This window comes from Ammospiza nelsoni, chromosome 1, assembly GCF_027579445.1.
Source record: "Ammospiza nelsoni isolate bAmmNel1 chromosome 1, bAmmNel1.pri, whole genome shotgun sequence".
NCBI classification, from domain to species: Eukaryota; Metazoa; Chordata; class Aves; order Passeriformes; family Passerellidae; genus Ammospiza; species Ammospiza nelsoni.
This window is the reverse complement of record NC_080633.1, coordinates 55190358-55211112: the sequence shown is the minus strand read 5'-3', so window position 1 is coordinate 55211112 and position 20755 is coordinate 55190358. Positions and strand designations below refer to the sequence as shown.

Genomic DNA, 20755 nt, shown 5'->3' with positions numbered 1-20755 from the left:
TTCTTTGGACCAAAGGTTTATTTTTAATGACACAGCACTGGAAAACATAAGTTACAGATGACTTTTTGATACAGGATATATATATCTTACTTTAAAAGGTTCTGTGAAGGTATGCTGCATAAATACATATAGTGAAAATATATTGTGTTTATTTATTCTCAGAGATTAGTTCTGTTTCTTTTTGAAAATGTATTCAGCCAATTAAATAAAAAAGTATAGATTAGCATCATAACAACTCCCCCCTCCAGGTTATCTCATTGTAACTACTGCAGCTGGAAGAGGAGACTGAGCCATGCCTTCTCAAAGGTTAGCGGCTTTGAACATGATGTTATTCATCATCTAAGAATGAAAATTCCACATTACAAACACAGATATTGTATCATGTTTTGGCAATGGAGTAGTTAGTTTTGCTTTGAACAAAACTGTATCCTGTAATGCCAGACAATGAAAAAGCAATGCATGTACTGGATGATACTACACAGCCAAAGAGCTACAATGAAGTTGTGAAAATGCATATAGCCATATGCACTTATATATACACATATAAGTCCTTGTGTATATATATTATGCATGTCCAAAAACAACACTGAAAAACGTTGCAGTAGTTAACTACCTTTTTAACATATGGAACTTGTAATAGTTTGACCTTATAACTACAGGATCATTAATTAAATCTTCTGCAGTGCAACGGAATACAATACACTTAGTGCAGAGAAGTTAAGGTTTTGGTATTGAGGAAGCTAATTTCAGATTTCTTGGGAAAGGATCAAATACAGGATCACCATAGCTCTGACGAAGCACAAACAAACCTGTCGCCACATACTTGTGAACAAATAAGGACATTTCATTTTTATCTGTTTTTTTTTTTCCCATGTACTGCTTCAGAAATTACAGCTTAACTGTTTGCACTCATGCTCATTTGATATGTTTCAACTAGCTTTGTCTGGCACCAGTCTGTAAACCATCAACAGCTTAAACAACAAAAAGGTGGGCTCCTGTCTTTCAAAGAGGTTAAAAACCTACTCACTGAGCTTCATACTACATTTGTCTGCCTGGGAGAACTACTCCAGATGGCGTGTGAAGTTCTCTGGGAAAAGTCCTTTATAACTGTTTGCATCTCTGTACTGAAGCCACTCGGATTCCTTAATGCCAGTCAACCAGCCAGCCTCCTGCAACGTAAAAGACAGAGACTTAAATTTTAGGTATCCCATTCCTCACTATGATCTTCAGACTGAAGATGTTTCAGAAAAACATGGCTAAAAGGATTTGGTGTTTTGGTTAAAAAGCTGCCTCTAATTTTGCACAGATAATTTTCTCTGTTCTACCAGACTACAATTTTGTGAGACCAAGTGACTGCAAGCACACAATAGCCTTTAGCCCATCTAGGTGGGGGAAGAATAGTTCTGAATCCTAATTTTTCTCCTCTGAGATATTTTTATCTCATTCATGTATCAACAGTCAGAAGAAACAACAGTTCTTGCAGTCTCAGGAGTTACTATGTCTAGAAAGTATGTAATTCTTTTTCAAAAAACTCCTGGAAACATAAACCAGGACTTGATAAGCAGAATTTCAACAAATCAGCAGCTGTCCAAGCAAACAAAAGAGAGATTTCATATTGGAAAGTACTGGATTCTCTCAAGTGTGATATATTCTACCTAGAATAAAATAATTTGGTATTTTAAAAAATGACCAATCTACTCTCATCTCACTAAGAAACTCTGTATCTTTTTCCTTTAAAGAAAAGGAACTGAAGCAAAGCCATGGCAAACAGAACTTCTAATATTGTCATATTATTACTGTACAGACAGTACATATGCAGATAGAACAGCTTGAACAGATCACCACATACACCATCAAATCATGATTATGGGGGGGCTCTGTGTGCTGGTGGGGGCTCTCTGCCCCCAAATAAGCATCATTAAAGCAGATCAAGCTTATCTGTGACATTGACTGTGTACATTTAAGTGAGGCATGTGGAATATCTAAGAGGCAGAGGAACTGCAGCTCTTCAGCATAGGCAGTATAGAGTGTAGAAAGGAATACACAGTTTTACTGGATAATAACTTAAACACAAGTCTAATGGAAAAAGCCACTGTGTGGGGCTGGTTTTCTTCAAATGGAGGTTGATGTTACCAGATGTATTGGAATTAAGGCTTTAGACAGGTCATTTTTAAAGGAGAATAAAGAATATATTCATAAAAATCAACCAAGTATCTGGCAAAAGACAAAAGTATTGAACTTTATGGTGATGTTAAACATGAAGGGGAAATATGTAATGCGCAATAAATATAAGAAAAGAATGGCTTCGGAAACATGAGTACATCAAGGTTTATTTTCTCCATCACTGCACACAATTTACTTCAATTAATGCTAATGGGAATTTCAGTGCATACCAGAAGAAGAATTACACTTCATGGACTCACCAAGCTTTATCATGTTTTTAACACCCAATATCCTAGCAAAAAATAGACTAAGTCAGAGACCATATTTTTCTATCCTTAGAGTAGTGTCCTATTCTGCAAACACTGACAGTGAAATCAATTGAACTGCCTATGAGGTAAGACAGCATAATTTGAGTCGGGACAATAGATTTCATTCCAAAAAAAAGAGTTATGTATCTGCTGTAGTGTAAATACTTTGTTTTGAAATAAGTAAAAAAACCCCACTCACAAAAGCCAAGAATTTGTATCCTGAATTAAAGAAAGCACAGCTGAGAGGACTGATAATTACCTAACTTTGAACAGCATCAACCAGCAAAACAATTTCAAACACAGTTCTCAGGGCTCATATATGCTTAGGGCATTAGCATTTAGGCCTATTTTAAGTGATATTCTTCTTTCAGAGCAGTGCTCTTGGCTACCTGATCAGGCAGGATCCAGTCCCCCACTCCTCAACCCCCAAATCAATTGGGAGACTTCTTACCAACACTACAGGCACTAACAGAAGCCCATGGAGTGGCTGGTGCTAATAGGGTACATTACAGTCTTCTCTTTTAAAGCAGCAGCCAAAATCAACATACTTCACTGCAATTCAATTTAACATAAGGAATAAAATTGTTTAAAAATTCACCTGAAATACAATGTTAGAACAAAATTATATGCCTTAAATTAAATTAAAGTATTGTTTAATTCAGATTCAGGCTTCTGAGGGGCAAAGTTATCTTTATCAGAGGCACCTAACACAGAGCAGCATCTCTATACCTTTAGGCTGTAGGACACCCCAATTTGTGTGCATTCAGTGCTCTCTGTGGGTGAATTTGCACTATTTCTACAAATCACACATTAAAAACTGAACATTTAGGGAGCATGTACTCAATTCTACTGGAAGGATGACAAGATGATACAGAACAATGTAACAGAGTTTGTAGGTCATCCTCTGCATGAAATCTTTGTGTACCTGTGTGTCAGTATTGTTGCAGTGTGTTGTAAACTTCCTTCCCCAGGTGTGCCAATACCTCTCTTCCCCTTCCCCCCTCGCCCCCTGCTGGGCTGTCAATCAGGTTTAACATTCCATCAAGGCGTCGTGTGGTTGGTCGAGTTCAAAGGATGCCCCTATGCCCAGAGGTCATTGGCCTTTCTGGGTGTCATCTTCCCCTGAGACCCTGCCCCTGTCACCTGGTTGATGGCTCACCTGTACCTCCCCTCCCCCTGTCCCTGAGCTTAAAAAGGTCATCAGACCATGCGGCCGGGGATTCTGTTGGAGCAGTTGCTCACGTTCAGACCTCTGTAACCATGGAATAAACCTCTGGACATTAAACCCTCCAGCAGAATCCATCCTTTTTCTCTTCACCATCGCCTGAAGCTATTCCTCCTGAGGTAAACGGGGTTCCAACAAGCCTGGACGTGTTCAGTGCCCAGCTGCAACCACCAGCAAGCCAAGGTATCTCTGGGGTGATACACCGCAGTTGCTGCCTTTGGCCCAGCAGCGAGGGTCAGACTGGCCCAGGCACAATCCAACTGGTAATATTGGGAGCCTTTTTTTCCAATACAGTATAAAATGCAATGTAGCACAAAAAAGTCCTAAAAAATATGCAGAGGTCAGATCCTGCTAATAACATGTATCTGTGACTTCAGGTATAGTCAATTGTGCCATTTAGCTCAAATGAAACTACATACAAAGGCATAAGTAAAATCTTTGTGTTTTCTTACAGGAACATAATTTTGAATACACATTTCCATTAACTATAACCTGTAAGAAAAAAAGTTGAGACAAAGAAAAGTGGCAACAAAAGGAAGAACCATGTTTTTACCTGATCAGCTGTGGTCTCAGAAGGAATCACTAGCACAATATCTCCTCGTTTTAAATTAAGCTCATCACTGTTAGCTGCCTCAAAATCATGTAAAACTTCAACCTAAAGAAAAAAAACACCACACATATAGATGTGATCTAAATGAAGACATTTTCTTAACAAAATTACCTGTTAAATCTGGACTGAAACAAAAATCATCTTTATGCAAACATATAGCTATAGACAAGTGCATTCAAATTATCATAGAATCATGGAATGCTAACAGGTTGTAATGGACCTTAAAGGTCATTTAGTCCCAACCTCCCCTGCCTTGGGCAGGGACACCCTACACGAGGTTGTTCAAGGCCTTATTCAACCTGGTTTGGACATTGCCAGGGCTGGGGCATCCACATCCAATTCCCTGGGTAACTGGTTCCGCTGTCTCACCACTCTCCCAGTAAAAATTTCTTCCTAATACCTAATCCAAATTTTCCTTCTTTCAATTTGTACCCATTGCTCCTTGTCCTACAAGGAACTACAGTTCCTGATGAAGAGTCCCTCTCCAGCTTCCCTGTAGTCCCCTTCAGATACTGGAAGGCTGCCATGAGTTCTGCATGGAGCCTTCTCTTCTCCAGGCTGAACAGCCCCAATTTTTTCAGCCTGTGCTCAAGGTGGCGCTGTTCAAGTCCTCTTATCAACCTTGGCCTTCCTCTGGATTTGTTCCAACAATTCCATATCCTTCTTATGCTGGGGACACCAGGACTGTATGTAGCACTCCAGGTGGGATCTCACAATAACAGAACCACCTCCTTTGATCTGGCATAAATTGATAATAAAGACATTGATTCATGTCAGCTTTTAATGCATTTCCTTAGAAGCAGGGACAAGTTAAGGATAATTTCCTTTCCTGAGACTATTAGAAGAAACTTAAGATCCTTCCCCAAGATTACAAGATCTCAAGGACAGATTATAATGCAACATTCCACAAGTCCTGCCTCTTGGACAAGGCCTGTCAATGTCATTTTTCCCATGTAAGGAACTGCCTTCCATTCCCCATTATCATGACAAGATTTGCGAGAGGGGTGGCAGGATTTTACAAATAAAATTGAGAAATATTCTCAAAAACTTTATATTCTCTCATTCTCTTGTTGTGGCCATTGTTGTATTACTCTTCTTGTGAATATCTATAAACATTTGAGTCAGATATACAGTACCCATTGCAATAGATGATCCAAGAGGTGAGTAATGGGAACCCTACTTCATGATTGCCTTGGAACTCCCACTTACCAGCAGATGGGTATGCCCATAATATGCCCAAAAATATCTGCATTTCAAAGGGCTGAGCATTCAAACATTGGCAAGATCAGCATGTCATTGTAACAGACCATTTTAAGTAAATGGTTTCATCTCCTTAAAAGATAGCTAGTCTAATTTTCTCAATGCACAGACAGCTCCACGATAACTCTGCAATTATGAAAGAAAGTGGCATTGGGAACCAGATTGAAAGCATATATTTTGCTTCTCCTTCTCTATGTCTGACCCTAGAGAGTGGGATGAAAAGCAAAAGATTAACTATGACAGCATGTTTGAGTTGCATGATAGTGTTTACCTTTACCCTACTGTTATCCACAAAGTTTCCAGAAAATATTGAGCAATGAGAATAGAACAAAAAGAATGGCATACTTAGAGAGTGCTATGGGACTAATTAGTCTGAGCTATGCAAATTATAGTAGGAAGCATGTAAACTTCATCCATCCTCAAGGAGTTTTTCTGCTGCTCAGTGATTCTAAATGAAAAGTATTTTCAAAGAATCTTGTGAACCAGGAAACCCTGGGGGTTTTGCCAGCCAAGGAAAGAACTTCTCTTATGCCTCATTAAATTTTTCTGTTTGATTACCATAATAGTTTATATTATTAGTAAAGTTACTGAATGACATTTTGGCTTCATTACCATTAATTGCAGCCATGGGTTTCAATAGAGTCAGTACTTCCACTAAAGATTTTCAGGCCAGAAAAAAGGCCATTTTTTTAACAATCATAGAATCATAGAATGCTTTGGGTTTGCAAGGGACCTTAGAGATCAAATATACTGTTAGCATATCAGATACATAATTAGCATATATCAACAATATTCCTGATTAACTAGGCAGCAGTGCAGTTTTATTCCATATATTAATTTTCAGCAGTCATTTGGTGAGATTCAAGTGTTCTTGTACTTCAATGAATCTTACAGCTACGTAATATATGCACAGCAACAAGCATGCAGAAAATGTATCTTCTCAGACTTTATTTATGAAGCAACAACACAATATTACACCTGTAGTTGCATGTATTTGTGCATATATGTGGCTGATAAACTAAGAATCCTTTGCCCTCAACAAATCACAACACTACCTGTGCAGACAAGACTCATCCACAGAAGCTAAGGATATCTAAAAGAAGAATGGAGAAACAGACCTTATAGAGAAAACCAGGTGGCATTGCTGAAGTTGCATCTTCTGCTGGAACGGGCTGATCCTGAGAAAGTACAGCCTGGATTTCTTCAGCAGGTTTCTGATCATTTCCAGATTGGGAAGTTTCACTGAGAGAAGTGTCGGTGACCTGAGCGCCCATCTCTGTTGTGGCATCTTTGGACTCATCCATGACGACTTCGTGTTCTCCCTCCCCCTCGTTGTTTGATGCTGGATCTATTACTACTGCAGGGATGCTGCTGACCTTTTCCTGGGGGAAAAAAAACCAAAAAACAACCCCCCCACAGAAAAGAAATATAAAACTGTTTAGTGCTCTATTTCGAGCAGGAAAACACTATCGTTTGTTTATTGCATAGGGCATATATGGGGATGAGAATTTCTATTTTTCTCTACCATGAATTCTTAAGACAGAAAACAGTATTTGTGCAAGAATGTCAAGGAATAATCCCCTCCCTTTTATCACTGCTCCCCTTAGTCCTCCTAAACCTACTTTATACATTATTGCACTAAATAATAAAAATTCTCTGTAGGTAGCTTGAGCTACCTACAGAGAATTTTTATTATTTTCAGCATTCCTGGAAATCACTACACCTTTTTCCTTCACTCTGCTCTTTAGTTTCAGCAAGTTTGAGTGAAGCCAGTAGTAGTAATCACAGTACTGTTTTTATTTGGAAATTCAAGTCAGCAGGATAATAGTGATAGAAGGTGATGAAAGAAGGAAATATCACCTATTTCTTTGACTGAAGGGATCTCTCCTGATTTACAACAATGTAACTGGGAACAGAGAAAGCAAAAAATCTAAGCAGCATCTGACCAATCATGAATCCCAGCAAAAAAGCATTTAACAAAACTTCTTGTAGCACCCAACCTGAAAAGAAAAATGTTCATAGATCATCTTCCAAACCATCTTATCCTGGAGCACAGATGAAATAGAATATGCAATGAAATCAGGTGGTAACTGGCTGCTCAGCTACAGGGTCTGCTCTAGCAGGTGTTTGTCAGCTCCTCAGAGGTTGCAGAGGAAAAGGCAGCAGGCCAGATATGGATACATGGCTTGACCACCATGACTTAGAGGAAACAAAGTAATGCTATTGATAGGACATGATGCCAGGATATAAGAAAAATCCAATTGTTTCTCTGCCTATTTCTCCAGAAAGCCCTGTTATGTGATAAATGTTATCAGCACAACCCAAAGTAAGGACTTCAAAGAAAGGATACCCTGTGTGAGACCTTTCTAGGGCCATCCCAAGAGAACATCAATCTTGCTGCTGGTTGAACCTGTACTGGTTGAACCTGGGGGCACAGAGCTGCAGTAGCCTTGCCTCTCTCAGGCTGTTTAATCTGTCCTGATTCCCCTAACACACTCTCCCATGCACTGACATGAGTTACCTGAGACATATCAGCCTCTTTTTCTTCTCCCTGAGGTTTGTCACCTTCAGCAACATCCTCCTGCTCAGTGGTGGCAGCTCCTGCTGTCACAGCTGCACTGTCTTCTGACACCATAGTGCTCTCACCAACAGGCATCACCTAAAAACAACAGAAGGGAGTGACCTTTCAGGGTACGAGTTACACACACTTGCTGGAGAGAACATGGGCCAGCCTCTGCTATGTGACCTCCTTGTGTGATGCTGACCTATGGTCTTGAGTTCTCTGGTGTTCCTCTTGATTTATGGAGAAGAGCAGGGCTGGGGACAAGCTTGTACAGAAAAAACTGATTAAAAGGTGGGAGAGAGAGATTTATGAAACCTCACCAGGCAACATTTACCTGAGTCCTCAGGTGTTCTGAGTGGAGTAACTGTTTGTCAAAGCTGTTTTCCTTCCCTTGTCTTTCAGCTGTATTGTGGAAGAAATTTACCACTGATTTTTCTGCAGAGGAGGAGGAGCTTGCAAACTGTCTAGGGGTCCATAGGACCCTGCTAATGGAGTCTGTTCTTGGGAAGAGCCTTCAAGCCTTCTCCAGCTAGTCACCTACCTCACCACAGACCTTGCCTGGCTTCAAAAATCTTGTATTCTTAGTTACACATTCTTTTCTAACAGAGAGACTTACAAATCAGGTCATGTAAGGAGAAGTAAATATATTCTACGTCTAGGTAAGTATCAGAAAAAAATGAACCACAAAGATCTATACATATGTCAGCATAAAAAGATACATTTAAAGTCTGGCTGTGACTGAATAATTTCTGATCAGTCTGTGTTAAGAAGTTAACGCATGATTTATTCAAACTCATGAAAAGCGCATAGAAAAGTAACTGCCTAAATCCTTCCTCCAGCAGAAACTGTTACTTGTAGTTGTAAAGTATAAATAACTCAAAAGATTATTGTATTCCCTATCTATCTGCTCCCGAAATTGTTACTGTCTTTTTAAGACCCTGCAGCTGGAAAAACTGGGGCAGGATGCTATCGCGGGCATTGTTACAGTCTGCCCTAGCAGGGCAGGTTGTCTGCCTCTTGCTGTGTGATTTTTCTTTGCTAGCTGCCTGGGCTTTGCTTAAGCAGAGGCTTCTCCCTTTCTGGATTATCTTTTTGTATTTTTGTCTTCTTCCTTGTGTTGGAGAGGCTGAAGTCGGAGGCTTTAAGCTGCCTTGGGATGGATTCCACAGGTGCCCATCTGCAGTTGGCGCTGACAGAAGCGCAGCAGCCCTGGTGCTGGCCCAGACTGTTGTGAGCCATGAGTGCCCCGGCCCAATTGCTCTGCCTGGCCCTGCCTGCCCTGCTGTCTCCGGCTGTGAGGAGAGCACTGACCCCAGAGGGGCTGTCGGGTCTTCATCTACCACTGGAACTGCTCCATGAGCTCCTGCCTTCCTGGGAGGGATTGGACGCCATCCTGTCCCTTTGTCTTTCCCATGCAGTTGCCCCTGTCGGGCGCTATCTCAGGAAAGGCTGTTTGCTGGCATTTTGGATCTCTCTGTTCTCAAGGTTCATAAGATTTAGCTATTTTGTATCTAGCAGTTACTTATTGTTGGCTTTTGCTTGCTGCTATTTAATTTATTAGTAAACTGTTATTTTTCACTTGTATCTACTCATATTCATTCCTTAGTGGCGGAAAGGGATTGGTTGAACCTATAAAGGGAGGTAACTCATTCCAGAGTGTTCTCCTTTTAAACTGTCTTAAACCAAGATGCTTGTAATTCATGCAGCCCCCTAACACTTGCATTGCTATATACTGCTTATGGTAGCATATTGGGTGTATACTTAAAATGGATTAATCTTAAGGTTTGGACTGTTGAAGGTAAATTATGAAACTCATTGTTTTAATCTAATTTTCAAGACAGAATTTTTACCTTGCAGCAGATGGCTCAAGGATAAAGAAAAAACACTGAAGGAAAACTCTTTTTGAGGTACCAATGTCAAGCCACAGTTAGTAGTAATCTCTCTGATATCCAGTGAACAGTCTGATGCTATTTATTTCCTCAGTTTGATCTTTCCCCTGTGGATGAAGCTAACTTCACTACCTGAACTCAGCAACTGTTCAAGGGCACCGTTCAGGCATTGTTTTTTAGCAACATTAAATATTCACCACTACTCCTATTCGCTGTTATTAATTGATGTGATAAAGAAATCCTCCTGGAACCCATGAAGACAGACAATATTGTATGGATTTATAGAAATCACTGGGCAACTTCAATTTAAATTGAAACTGCTGCTGCTGAAGCATGCTCTATTGTAAGAGGAAATAACATCAACAGAGAAGGTCAGATGTTGACATTTTCTCCTATAAGGCATGCAAGTCTGCCACTCATATAGTATTACCAATTTTAGCAGTCTTGATCCAAGAAGATACACAAATAAATGATGAATGTTAAAGTCCTGGAAGAAGTTAGTAGGAAATAGTGGGAATAAAGTGCACATCAGATTGACTTGACACCATGCATTTCTAAAAGCATGCTGCAGAAACTGGTCTTGCTGTCTATTCTGATTAAGATCAACAACTTCTTTTCTGCTTATTGGATTCCTATGGACCATTTTATTTTACTAAGGAGGAGGATACTAATTTACCTGAATCAGCTCACAAATGCCCCACAGTGAAAGCGTGACACTCTCACAGCATGCAGTCATGAGTCACTAAATGTATACCATAGTTCACAATCACAATAATTTTTCTTGTGTCTTAGAGTACAAAACCATTAAAAGCTAGATGCTTTTATAAAAAAAAGCTTTTATAAAAAGGCATATGAGGTAGCACAGAATGAACCTCACTATCAGTCTCAAATATCTGATTAGGACGGAAGAGAAAAAAAAAGGGCAGAAGGCTGAATTCATAACCAGCTGTGTTGAACCACATCCTTGTAGATACAGCTACTTGTATTACCTTACTTCACACTGAAAACCAATCCTACAAATCTCTTTTATATAGATAATTAATAACATTAGGCAGTCAAATAGTACTCCAAATTAGCAATCTCTGGCTGTCTAAATTTCAAATTATTGAAATTAGGACAGCTGTCCCATTACACCAAGCACACAGGGGCAAAGAAAAAAAGGATCATCCAGTATAATGAGGGGTGTGACAGAACCACTCAACTGTTTTAATTGCACAGATGTGAAGTTTTCTTTACCCAGGATGCAGCTTATCCACACAGTTGTACTCTCATAGCATTACTGTTAGCTCAACACAATGCCACAGATTCAGCAGTAGCAATAATGAGCCCAGGAGAAGGGGCCCAAGCCTGTGGCTGGGGTATTCCAGAGGAGCTCCCTCAGATACATTCATCTTCCAGAGGTGAAGTTCTTGCCCCATGGCAGGATTTAGAACAGGAATGGGTAATTTTTATGACAGTTGGTTATAATCACAGCTAAGCTATCTAATGTCAAGAGAGACCAATCATCAAGTTTGAGGGAATGCATCAGTTGCAGTCTTGGAAAATTCTGAAGTAGTACTCAATAATTGGTTATGCAAGTTACAGAGTAGCAAAGGGACCACACTCCATTAACAGTCAAATACTGGCTTAGCAAATAACTGAATCTCTTATGGCAGCTCTTCTGCATACAGTAATACTGTTTTAAACAGCTGTTTTAAACAGAAGATGTGCAAATTCACTCTCAGAGAGTGAACAAGTAGTATCAGAATAAAGGGGGAAGATTTCAAAGACTTAGCCTTAGTGCTAGCACAACTGTGAGGCATTTCTTGCATATTTCTTCTTGAACCAGACTTGTTGGGAGTGACAAAGCAATGCTTGAGGAACAACACAACACTCTTGCACTGAGTCCACATCAAGCTGGGCTTGATCTACTACTCCCACTCTGCACTTTCTTCCAATGCAATTCCACTGGCTTCCATGTGGATGTGGCAGTGCTGGTGAGGAATACAGCACCAGTGAGTCCCAAATTCACTTCCAAGTGACACTGGTATGCCCTACAGCCACAAATATATCCTTGGCTCTAGCAGACCTAATGCAGTTTTATAGCAGGACAATGAACCTAAGCCTGGACAGATGAATGTAGCACGTTCTGAAACCAGTTCATTACCTTTTTGTAAATATCATGGTATCAAAATGAGTAACCACAAAAAAAGCAGATTGCTAGCACTGAGAGACAGATTGCTAGTCTTGAGATACAAATCCTGAGTGATTAATAACTAGGAGTTATTTCCCAGTCCCTATTTCTATTCCTGAGTTTAATATGCAACCAATCCTTTTGTGCTGCCCTTTGTGCACATTTGAACACATTGTAGTTTCACTTTAGTACACAAGGATTCAGAGTAAATACTTTAATCACCCCTAAAGAAATATAAGCAACATGCAATCATTCAAGTCCACATATGCACAGCCTAAAGTATGTCACTGAGCTTTTAATTTGCTTTGTAATTTGATTTTAACTGTATCTTATAATGCCAGACTATGCTTAGCAAACTAAATTATAACATGATTATTTCCAAGTATCTGTTTTAGCTCAGGGCATATTGTGCTAGGAAAAAGAAATGATTAACCATAGGATTTTTTTAATAAAGAAATTTACAGAAAGGCTAGGTAAACAAATATACAGAAATTTGTAGGAGCTACTGGGAATTTATGCAGCGTATTTCCAAATGTCAATAGAAACAGCATTATACCTCCTTTAGCCATGGAGCTGCTTTATCTGCTGCCCTGAAATATTTGTCACTCTATACTGCTGCAACAGGCAGCTTCTAAAATAAATCCTGCATTGAATGAGAGGTGATACGTTAGAATATATGCCATGGGTGGAGATATATCTGTGCAGTGTTAGACTTACATACCACAGCTAGTCACAGTTGCATGGTACTGGCCTGCCTATTGATGACATGCAAATGACAAATTTTTTGCCATGGTTCAAAATATTAAAGCACAACCACACTTGAGTCTATTCATATGTACCTCGCTTTCCTTCTCGGCAGCTCCAGTTGACTCCTTATCTCCTGCCTCAACATTCTCCTGTATAAAAAGGAAATATGGTCATCACCTTGCACATGCTGAAGCAATGGCTGCAGAGAAATTGGTATTAATCAAGCTAATGGAAGTGTGCCATGTATGGATGGAATGATATGAATGGCTAAATGAGCTAGTATATACTATTGAGCAGAAAGATACTGGCCCATATAATCTGAAATAGAAGTATTTATGTGCTAAAACAAACCCTTTACATATGTTATCATCATCCCACTGGAACTGTTAAGGACAATTTGACTACTACCACTCTCATAACAGCACCAGCTTTGAAGAACTGTTTAATAAGGAACCTTGCAGTCTCCACCAAGCTCAAATTTCTGCCACTGGTGACTCAAACTGTTTCCATTATCACCTGCTGCTCTTTCTGTAATTCACCAGGGCCTCAGGGTAAACTTCATAAAGCACTACTTCCACTCATGTTGGACTGCAGCTCATTTAAAGGGGCTGTTCAAATGACATGGGTCACAAAGTTCATATTTATTTATTTTTATTTTTCAGAATCACACATATTCAGTGGTACCTGCAGCAAGTGCCTGACATTAAAAAATTAGACATCAGTGGTTTGCCAAATCTGACACTTATTTAGGTGTTCAAACGATTGAACGCACTGATCAGTAACAAGCTCCTCCCAAATAGTACTTGTTACTTGTTACCAGCACCAGGTCCTTTTCTACAAAAGGTCAACAGTCAAAACCACTAATATTCAGGTTTGGTGTGGAATGGTTGGAAGTGCTTTTTTAGCTGTTTGGCTAAAAATAGCCAGACATGGCTATTTCTAAAGACACTCTGCCAAGCAAAACCAAGTCAAAGCCCTGTTATGGAAATCAATTTTGCTAATAAATTTTGACACAGCTAGGTCAGATTTTTCTACAGAGCTGTAAGGGTGAAGAGAAGTTATGCAAACATACTTGGGGGCATGGTATATTGGAGTGTCTGCTTTTGCAGTCAGGAGCAGGAAACCTCACATACTCAGGGCTTCAGCTACCTGCCTGCCTTCACACACAACTGTCACGTCAAAATTCCTTAAAGTGTCAGCTGAAATGGTTGCATATTTCTTTTTTAATAAAAGAATGGTGAGTTACATGCAAACTTCGTATCACTCTTTTTTTTTTTTCTACTCTAACCTAGCATTGCTTGCAGTCAGTCATAAGCCTCAAATATGCTCAGATGCCAGGACAGGGCAGCTGCTGACAGTAGTGTTGCCAAAGAAATCTCTTACAGCCTTATCCCTGTTAAAATCGCAGTGTTATATAACCCTTTAAAAAATGATTCATTCCTTTTTTTCTTAAGTTGCCAAGCCTCTGCTATGTGGTCTTCAATTTTATAGTTTGAGGAGGCTGTAGAGGGTCTTAAATAGAAAAAAACAAATATCAGCAGCAAAATATAAATATTTCACACTCTAGTAATGTATGTATACACACAGCCACACAGAGAAACTTTTTTTTCCTAGAGCAGAGCAAACTGTTGCCCATAAAAGCATTATGTCCAACTGCAAGTCCATACACAGATGACTTCCCTAATTGTACTATTAAAAAGTGCTGAATTTCTGCCAGTAGCTGTATTTACAATTTGCCTTCAGAAATTAGTATAATCTTGCACTTCAAAGTCAGGAACGTGTTGGCCTTTCTCATTTTCTTAGTAATTCCCCAGCAATATTCTCTGGTAAGAATCCCACCAGCCCAGCTTTGGGTATCTTTGCAGAATGATTTAATATACACATATGCATATTTCTGAATAATAACTGTTTTCTCATTAACTAAAAGCACAATTTTAGTTGGAAAGGGGAAGGTAAGGAGAGTTTCTTTTATTTCCCAAAGCTTGAGATTTCCTGAAGATAATTTGACTATTGTGTACTAGTCAATTTAGTAGGATTTTGCTTTTCTGATTAGCTGTAAACTGGGATTTTGTGGTTAATGGAGTTTGAGAAGAGGGGCATGATAAACTGTATCACTTTTAGAGCATGAAGCCCTAGAAAAAAGGACGACTGGAATAACATTAGGGAACTAACCCCTGGCTTCAGAGAGAAAAATCTGCTTCTGGAGACTTCAACAGAAAGACACTATTCTACATCAGTTCTCTCCTGTAAAAGAGAGTAATATATTTTTAATGGCCTTATGCTCCCATTTTTTACCTGCACTTAGCTTCATGCTCAGAATCTGGGCACAGCTGACTGCTCTTCTGTATCTAATCATTGTATTGCTCTCCCAAACTACACATTCCACCATTTGGGCACTGTGAATAGTACCTAAAGTGGGATTGAACCCTAATTAGATACACTTAGTTACAGGCTGTTCCCTGGCCTCTGCTGCACTCACTCTGTCTGCAAAGAGCTTATCAGGAGGTAGCTTCATGTATGCTTATACTACTCTGAATATATTACTCTGAAAACCACAGCATTTAGCTGAGTGTCTGACTGCTTTAATGGGAGAACATCAGAGTCCAGGCAGGCATCAGACCCAAAGCACTGGGAAGCTTCTTCCAAACTAATAAGTGCAGTGGAAGTAGAAAAGCTGATCTCAAGCATTATGTCTCACATACAGGAAAAGAAGAAAGGGAAATAGCAACATTTCATAAGCATTCACTTTAGTATGATGTCCTCATGACATCTTTGATTGAATGTGAAAAATTGAGAAGGGTGGAGATGTCCTCATGATATCTTTGATTGAATGTGAAAAATTGTGGTGAGAAGGGAAGTATTATTTGAAAAAGAAAGAAGCCAGTGGTTAAGGCATTATATCCTTCAGACTATCCTTTGGATTTATAGCTGCCTTTGGGGATGCTTTAGAAACAGAAAAAAATCTCTTTCTGTGCGGAGAATTCCATGCATAAACTCTTTACCATGGTTAACTTTTCTTCTGTTGGCACACATGGTCATCCTGTCCCTTTAATTACCCTTTTATCCCCTCCCCAAAAAAGATCAACTGTTGAGAGCTACTAATAAAACCTTTATTTGTTCTATGGCACTGGAGATCTGAAGGACCAAGACAAAGATATGCAGAGATCCTAGGCAACAATTCTTATGAGCTCTTCTAATGAAGTTTTGCCAATCTTGATCAGGCAGACTATGAAACAGCAAACTGAATCCAAAATGTCCAGACGGGCAAATAGTACCCTATCCCCTGGACCATTCTATCTATAATTTAAATGAACACCCTGCCAGAAAATTTACTGTGAAGTTCCTACAATGAGGGATCTGTCATAAATTTTCTGGGTTAATGGGATGTGACCAGAAACTTACCACAGAAAAACTCAGCTGAGGACTGGCTGTCACTCCAAACTGGAAGCAATTAAACTCAATAGAAGATTGACAAAATTTTACAATTCTACTTTTAAAGGAAACTGTCACTTGTAAAGCAAATGAATGTAGAAGTGCTGCTGGGAAATGACATGTTTTCATCTTTTGAAATTCAGTGTACTTTTCCTTAGCTTTGAACATATTTGTCATTAATCCTAATCATCAAAACTCTTATTTGCAAGTCTTGGAAAACCCCCTCTGAAATAAAAACCTTTCAGAAACAAATGCAGTCACTCCATTTCAGGCATTTTTAAAACCAACACTTTGGGTTTTTTCCCAAACTAGTACAGACAATATGATTTTGAATTAGCAACAAAACACCAAGAACAAACCTAATCAAAACTGTTTAACTTCTATTTAATGCCTACGCTCCTCCTCTTGGATTGCTCTTAAATCACCTGTCTCTTGCATTGTTTATCTCTGCCTCTCTTCCAATAGCTCTGCACTCCTGTGACTCAGCCAGAGCAGCTGACAACATGACCCAGAACTCCTCAGCAGCAAAATGGATCAACTGAAAAGGTCATGCCAGCCAGCAAGAAAATGCATGGTACTGCAGACAGAGACTGTTTAATTAGTGCTTAAGATGTGCAACAGGCTTCAGAGTATTGCTTTGTCTTAGTGCAGGACAAAAATGTCTCCTTTTGGAAAAATGGGGAACTTCTTTTACATTTTTTTCAAAATAAAACCACTTTTCTGGCTTCATTAATATCTGTTCTTCCACATTATTCCCTGCCATGCACTCATGGGAAGAGAAGAGCTCCAGATCAATGACCAATTTTCCATTTCTTCTCTCTCCACCTTCTCTCCCACTTCCTTTATTCCAAACCATCACATTTACATGAGGCATTTTTATCAACAGTCTGACAAAAAAAATGTGCCTGCCTCAGATAGGTAATTTAATTTTTTTGCCTTCCTACAGAGCTGACAATATGAACTGGAAACACATAGAAGAGGAGAGCCTGGTCTATACAGACCATGAAGCTTTCTTCATCTAGTTATGTCAGTAGAAGGGGATGATACTGAAATAATTTACTCCAGTGTGAACCATGGAGCCAAGCAAAAGTGATTTAAAATATGAAACAAATACTCAAAAATCATGCAAGTGTAATTAGAACTAAACCTAAATGTAATTCTGGGGAAGACATTGTGACTGCTTCCCTCCATAGGTCCAATGCTGCTAGGCGTCCCCAGAGAACAGGTAAGACTGGCCAGAGCCAGGAATTATCTGCTCTTTCCCCCAAAGTCCTGCAGAACAGCCCATCTAGTCCTGCACAACTTTCCTCACACAATAAATTATTTTTCCCTCTGTTAGAAAGAGCTCAGTAGCTTGATATCTGATAATTAGATATCTATCCATGCTCTCTGCTGCCACATCTATAGCTGCATCTACAGATACTTCCACTTTCTTCAGCTAATTTGCATGTACATTAGCTTAATACAGATATCCATATGGCAGTTATCAAGCGCTTACTGAAAAACACCTAATTTCATGGTCATTTGGGTATCATCATCCCTGCTTAGAAGCAGAAGACAAACAGGGTCTCCCCCAAGTCCAAGTGCAGCTCAGCAAGCTTAAACCTTCTCTTCTAAGAACACTTATAACACCGAACTGTGCTTGATAGACAAAGAGCACAGTTATGTATCTTCCACCAGCTTCTGTGGCAGAGGAACTGACACACAAAACAACTCCTTTTTTTTCCAGTTTTTCAGTAGTAATCTTCATATTCTACCAGCAACTCATTAGAGTCTCTGAACATGTTACTGTCTTCAGAAAAGCATAAAAGATGTCAGATTACAAAAACAAATGCACTTTTCATCCAGGGTTTCTTAGCCTGTGAGTATCATCCATCACCAGGACTTTCTGACACTAGCGTGTTGGATAAAAAGAATATGCAGTGAGATACCTGTATAAAAAGGAATTATAGGCATTCCAGGCAAACTCCATGCCTACTGTCTCAGACCATCTCTTTATTTTCAGTGATATTGGATGCCTTGCTTTGTTCCTCATGCAGAGCTGTAATTTCTTCTTCATCTCCTGAATTCTGACATGTAAAAAGTCTCTCAAGTGGTGTTTGGTGTCCTCTCTTTGGCTCACAACTGGCTTCTAAAACTCTGAGCTTTGTAGACCTACTATAATAACTTTTTAATTGAATTTTCCTGCTGTAATAAGGACCGTACAAGATATACATTATCCTAGTACTTGAAATGAAATGAGAAAATTGCTAATAATGTAATTTAAAAATGGCACCAATTCTTTCCCATTCTGAAGTTCATCTGACATCAAACAACTTGTGAAACCACAACCATTCAGCCAAACTTGAGTCTAAGATGCCCAGTGCAAGAGGAATGACATTTTAGGGCTGAAAGGGGCACATGCTGGAGAGGCATGCTGTGCCATAGCAGGCAGCAGAGAAACTATCCATGGAGGATGACAGTGGAAGGAATGGCTGAAATGCAGCAAGCACATTCACCATAACAAAAAGTGGCTCCAGCGAGGCCTGGGAGGTGGCATGGAGGACAGATCACTCACCACAGCCTGCTCTGCTGGCTCAGCAGGGACGGCCTCCTTTTCTACAACAGCAGCAGCAGCAGGGGTTTCCTCAACCTTAGGTTCCCCAGGTGGAGTTTCTTCAGCCTCAGTCTTCTGTTATTGATTTTTAAGTAGATAGTGGAAAAATTGTTGAGGAGCATATGATGGGGAGGAAGAGGGAGAAAGGGAATGGTGCCTGGCACAGTGTTGCTTCAGGCTCAGTCTTGCCAGGCTTTGTCCCCAGTAAAAGACAGCATGAAAAGGGCATTTTCATAATCAATGTAAAATGAGCCAGTCCTACATGCCTCCCTCACAAGGAAAGCTTCCTGAGTTATAGTGAGAGGTAATGGAAGTGGGGAAAGCACCCAGTTTGCTCAAAAATGCTCCAGAAACTGCTGGCAAGGCCAGAAATTGAAACTGGCACCCATGTGTACCAACCCTAGTCTTCAAACATGAGTTTTAAAAATTACCTCCTCCTCCCTGGTTCTGTCTATTATCAGACAATATACCCTCCTCCAGTGAGGGTATGAAGGAATGAACAGAGAGTGAGACTCAAACAGTTTTTATTTGCACAATGACTGATTGAATACTAGCAATGAATTCTAGCAACCACCGCTGTTTTTCTTATTAAAATGCATTTTCTCTTGAGCTCTTAATCACCTCTGAGGCATTCATTTATCAACGTACTATTGAGATTCCCACCCTTTTAAATTCTGGCCTCAGGTTGTTTTCCAAAAAGAGGACCTATAAAATATCACCAGCCTTGCAACATGTTCAGTCTTGTGGCAAAACAGCTCGCAGCAGAAGAGTGATCTCCAATAGAGACATTACTCTGCAAATACATGCACCTAACAAGAGGAGAGCTCCAAGCTGTGCTCAGCAGATTTGATTTATAAAGATGGCTGACTCAACCAGATTATCATAAGCCAAATTGATTATTTGCCATTAACAAATTGCTCAGCATAATATGAAGCTCAAAAACAATTGCTTTGCAGATGATAACAGGTTGCTGGCTAGAATGTGATATCTCCAGTGATGAAGAGACAGCTTCTATGAAATTCTTTAACATCTTAAAGACCTTCTCCTCCTGATATTTTTCAGGAAAAAAAACAAACAAACCATAGCCTCTCAATTCTTTGCATATACTCCTTAAACAGTCTGATTTTTAATGAAGTACAGAGAAGTCTGCCTATGCCTTCAGGAATTGGCACAGCATTAAGGAGCATTCACTCGTATATTATACAATACTTTGCAAAAATTTCTCTATGTGCATTAATGCACATTAATGACAACTCTAGAGAATTTCCTAAGAAATAGGACTGAAATGAGAAACATAAAGTACATTTATCCCAGGTAATGTGTTTCCTGACATTTAATGCTGGAAAATTCTTTGAGACTTAAAATCACAAGTAACATAGAGCAGACTACATCGATGCGCTTTGAGTCACTTGTTGAAAAGCATACTTCAGATGACTTACCACATTGCAGCTATGAGCAAAAATATTCTCATGATATGCACTAACCATCATGAGCACAAACACCACATTAAATAACATTAAGTATCACCCTGCTGCTATTAAGTAACTACAGCACTCACCCAGCAACGCTGTTATTCTCATCCTTGTCCCAGGCTAAGCAAAGACTGTAAGAGGAGCTAAGAAACTGCCCAGGTATGATCAATTCTGAGAAGATTGTGGCCTCCTTAGAAGTAGATTGTGCTCACTATTGATATGGAGGTGAGTCGATAAAATTACAGCAATTTTGGAGATCTGTAACAGCCATCACATACTATCAGGTCCTTGCTCTACAATGGACCTTAGTACTCATT

General features: G+C 39.6%; 1 protein-coding gene across 2 annotated transcripts in view; it reads right to left on the bottom strand.

Annotated features, from left to right (window-relative positions):
• AMPH (amphiphysin) overlaps positions 1-20755 on the bottom strand; it is a 123267-nt gene continuing 102512 nt past the window's right edge. The window contains exons 17-22 of one of the 2 annotated variants that reach the window (XM_059483504.1): positions 18928-19041; positions 13031-13087; positions 8088-8225; positions 6685-6948; positions 4250-4351; positions 1-1169 (exon numbers count right to left, since the gene is read on the bottom strand). In XM_059483504.1, the coding sequence (XP_059339487.1) occupies positions 1062-1169; positions 4250-4351; positions 6685-6948; positions 8088-8225; positions 13031-13087; positions 18928-19041 (783 nt within the window). In that variant the 3' untranslated portion in view covers positions 1-1061. The remainder of the gene's footprint in view (positions 1170-4249; positions 4352-6684; positions 6949-8087; positions 8226-13030; positions 13088-18927; positions 19042-20755) is intronic. The other variant, XM_059483512.1, reaches the window with a different exon arrangement.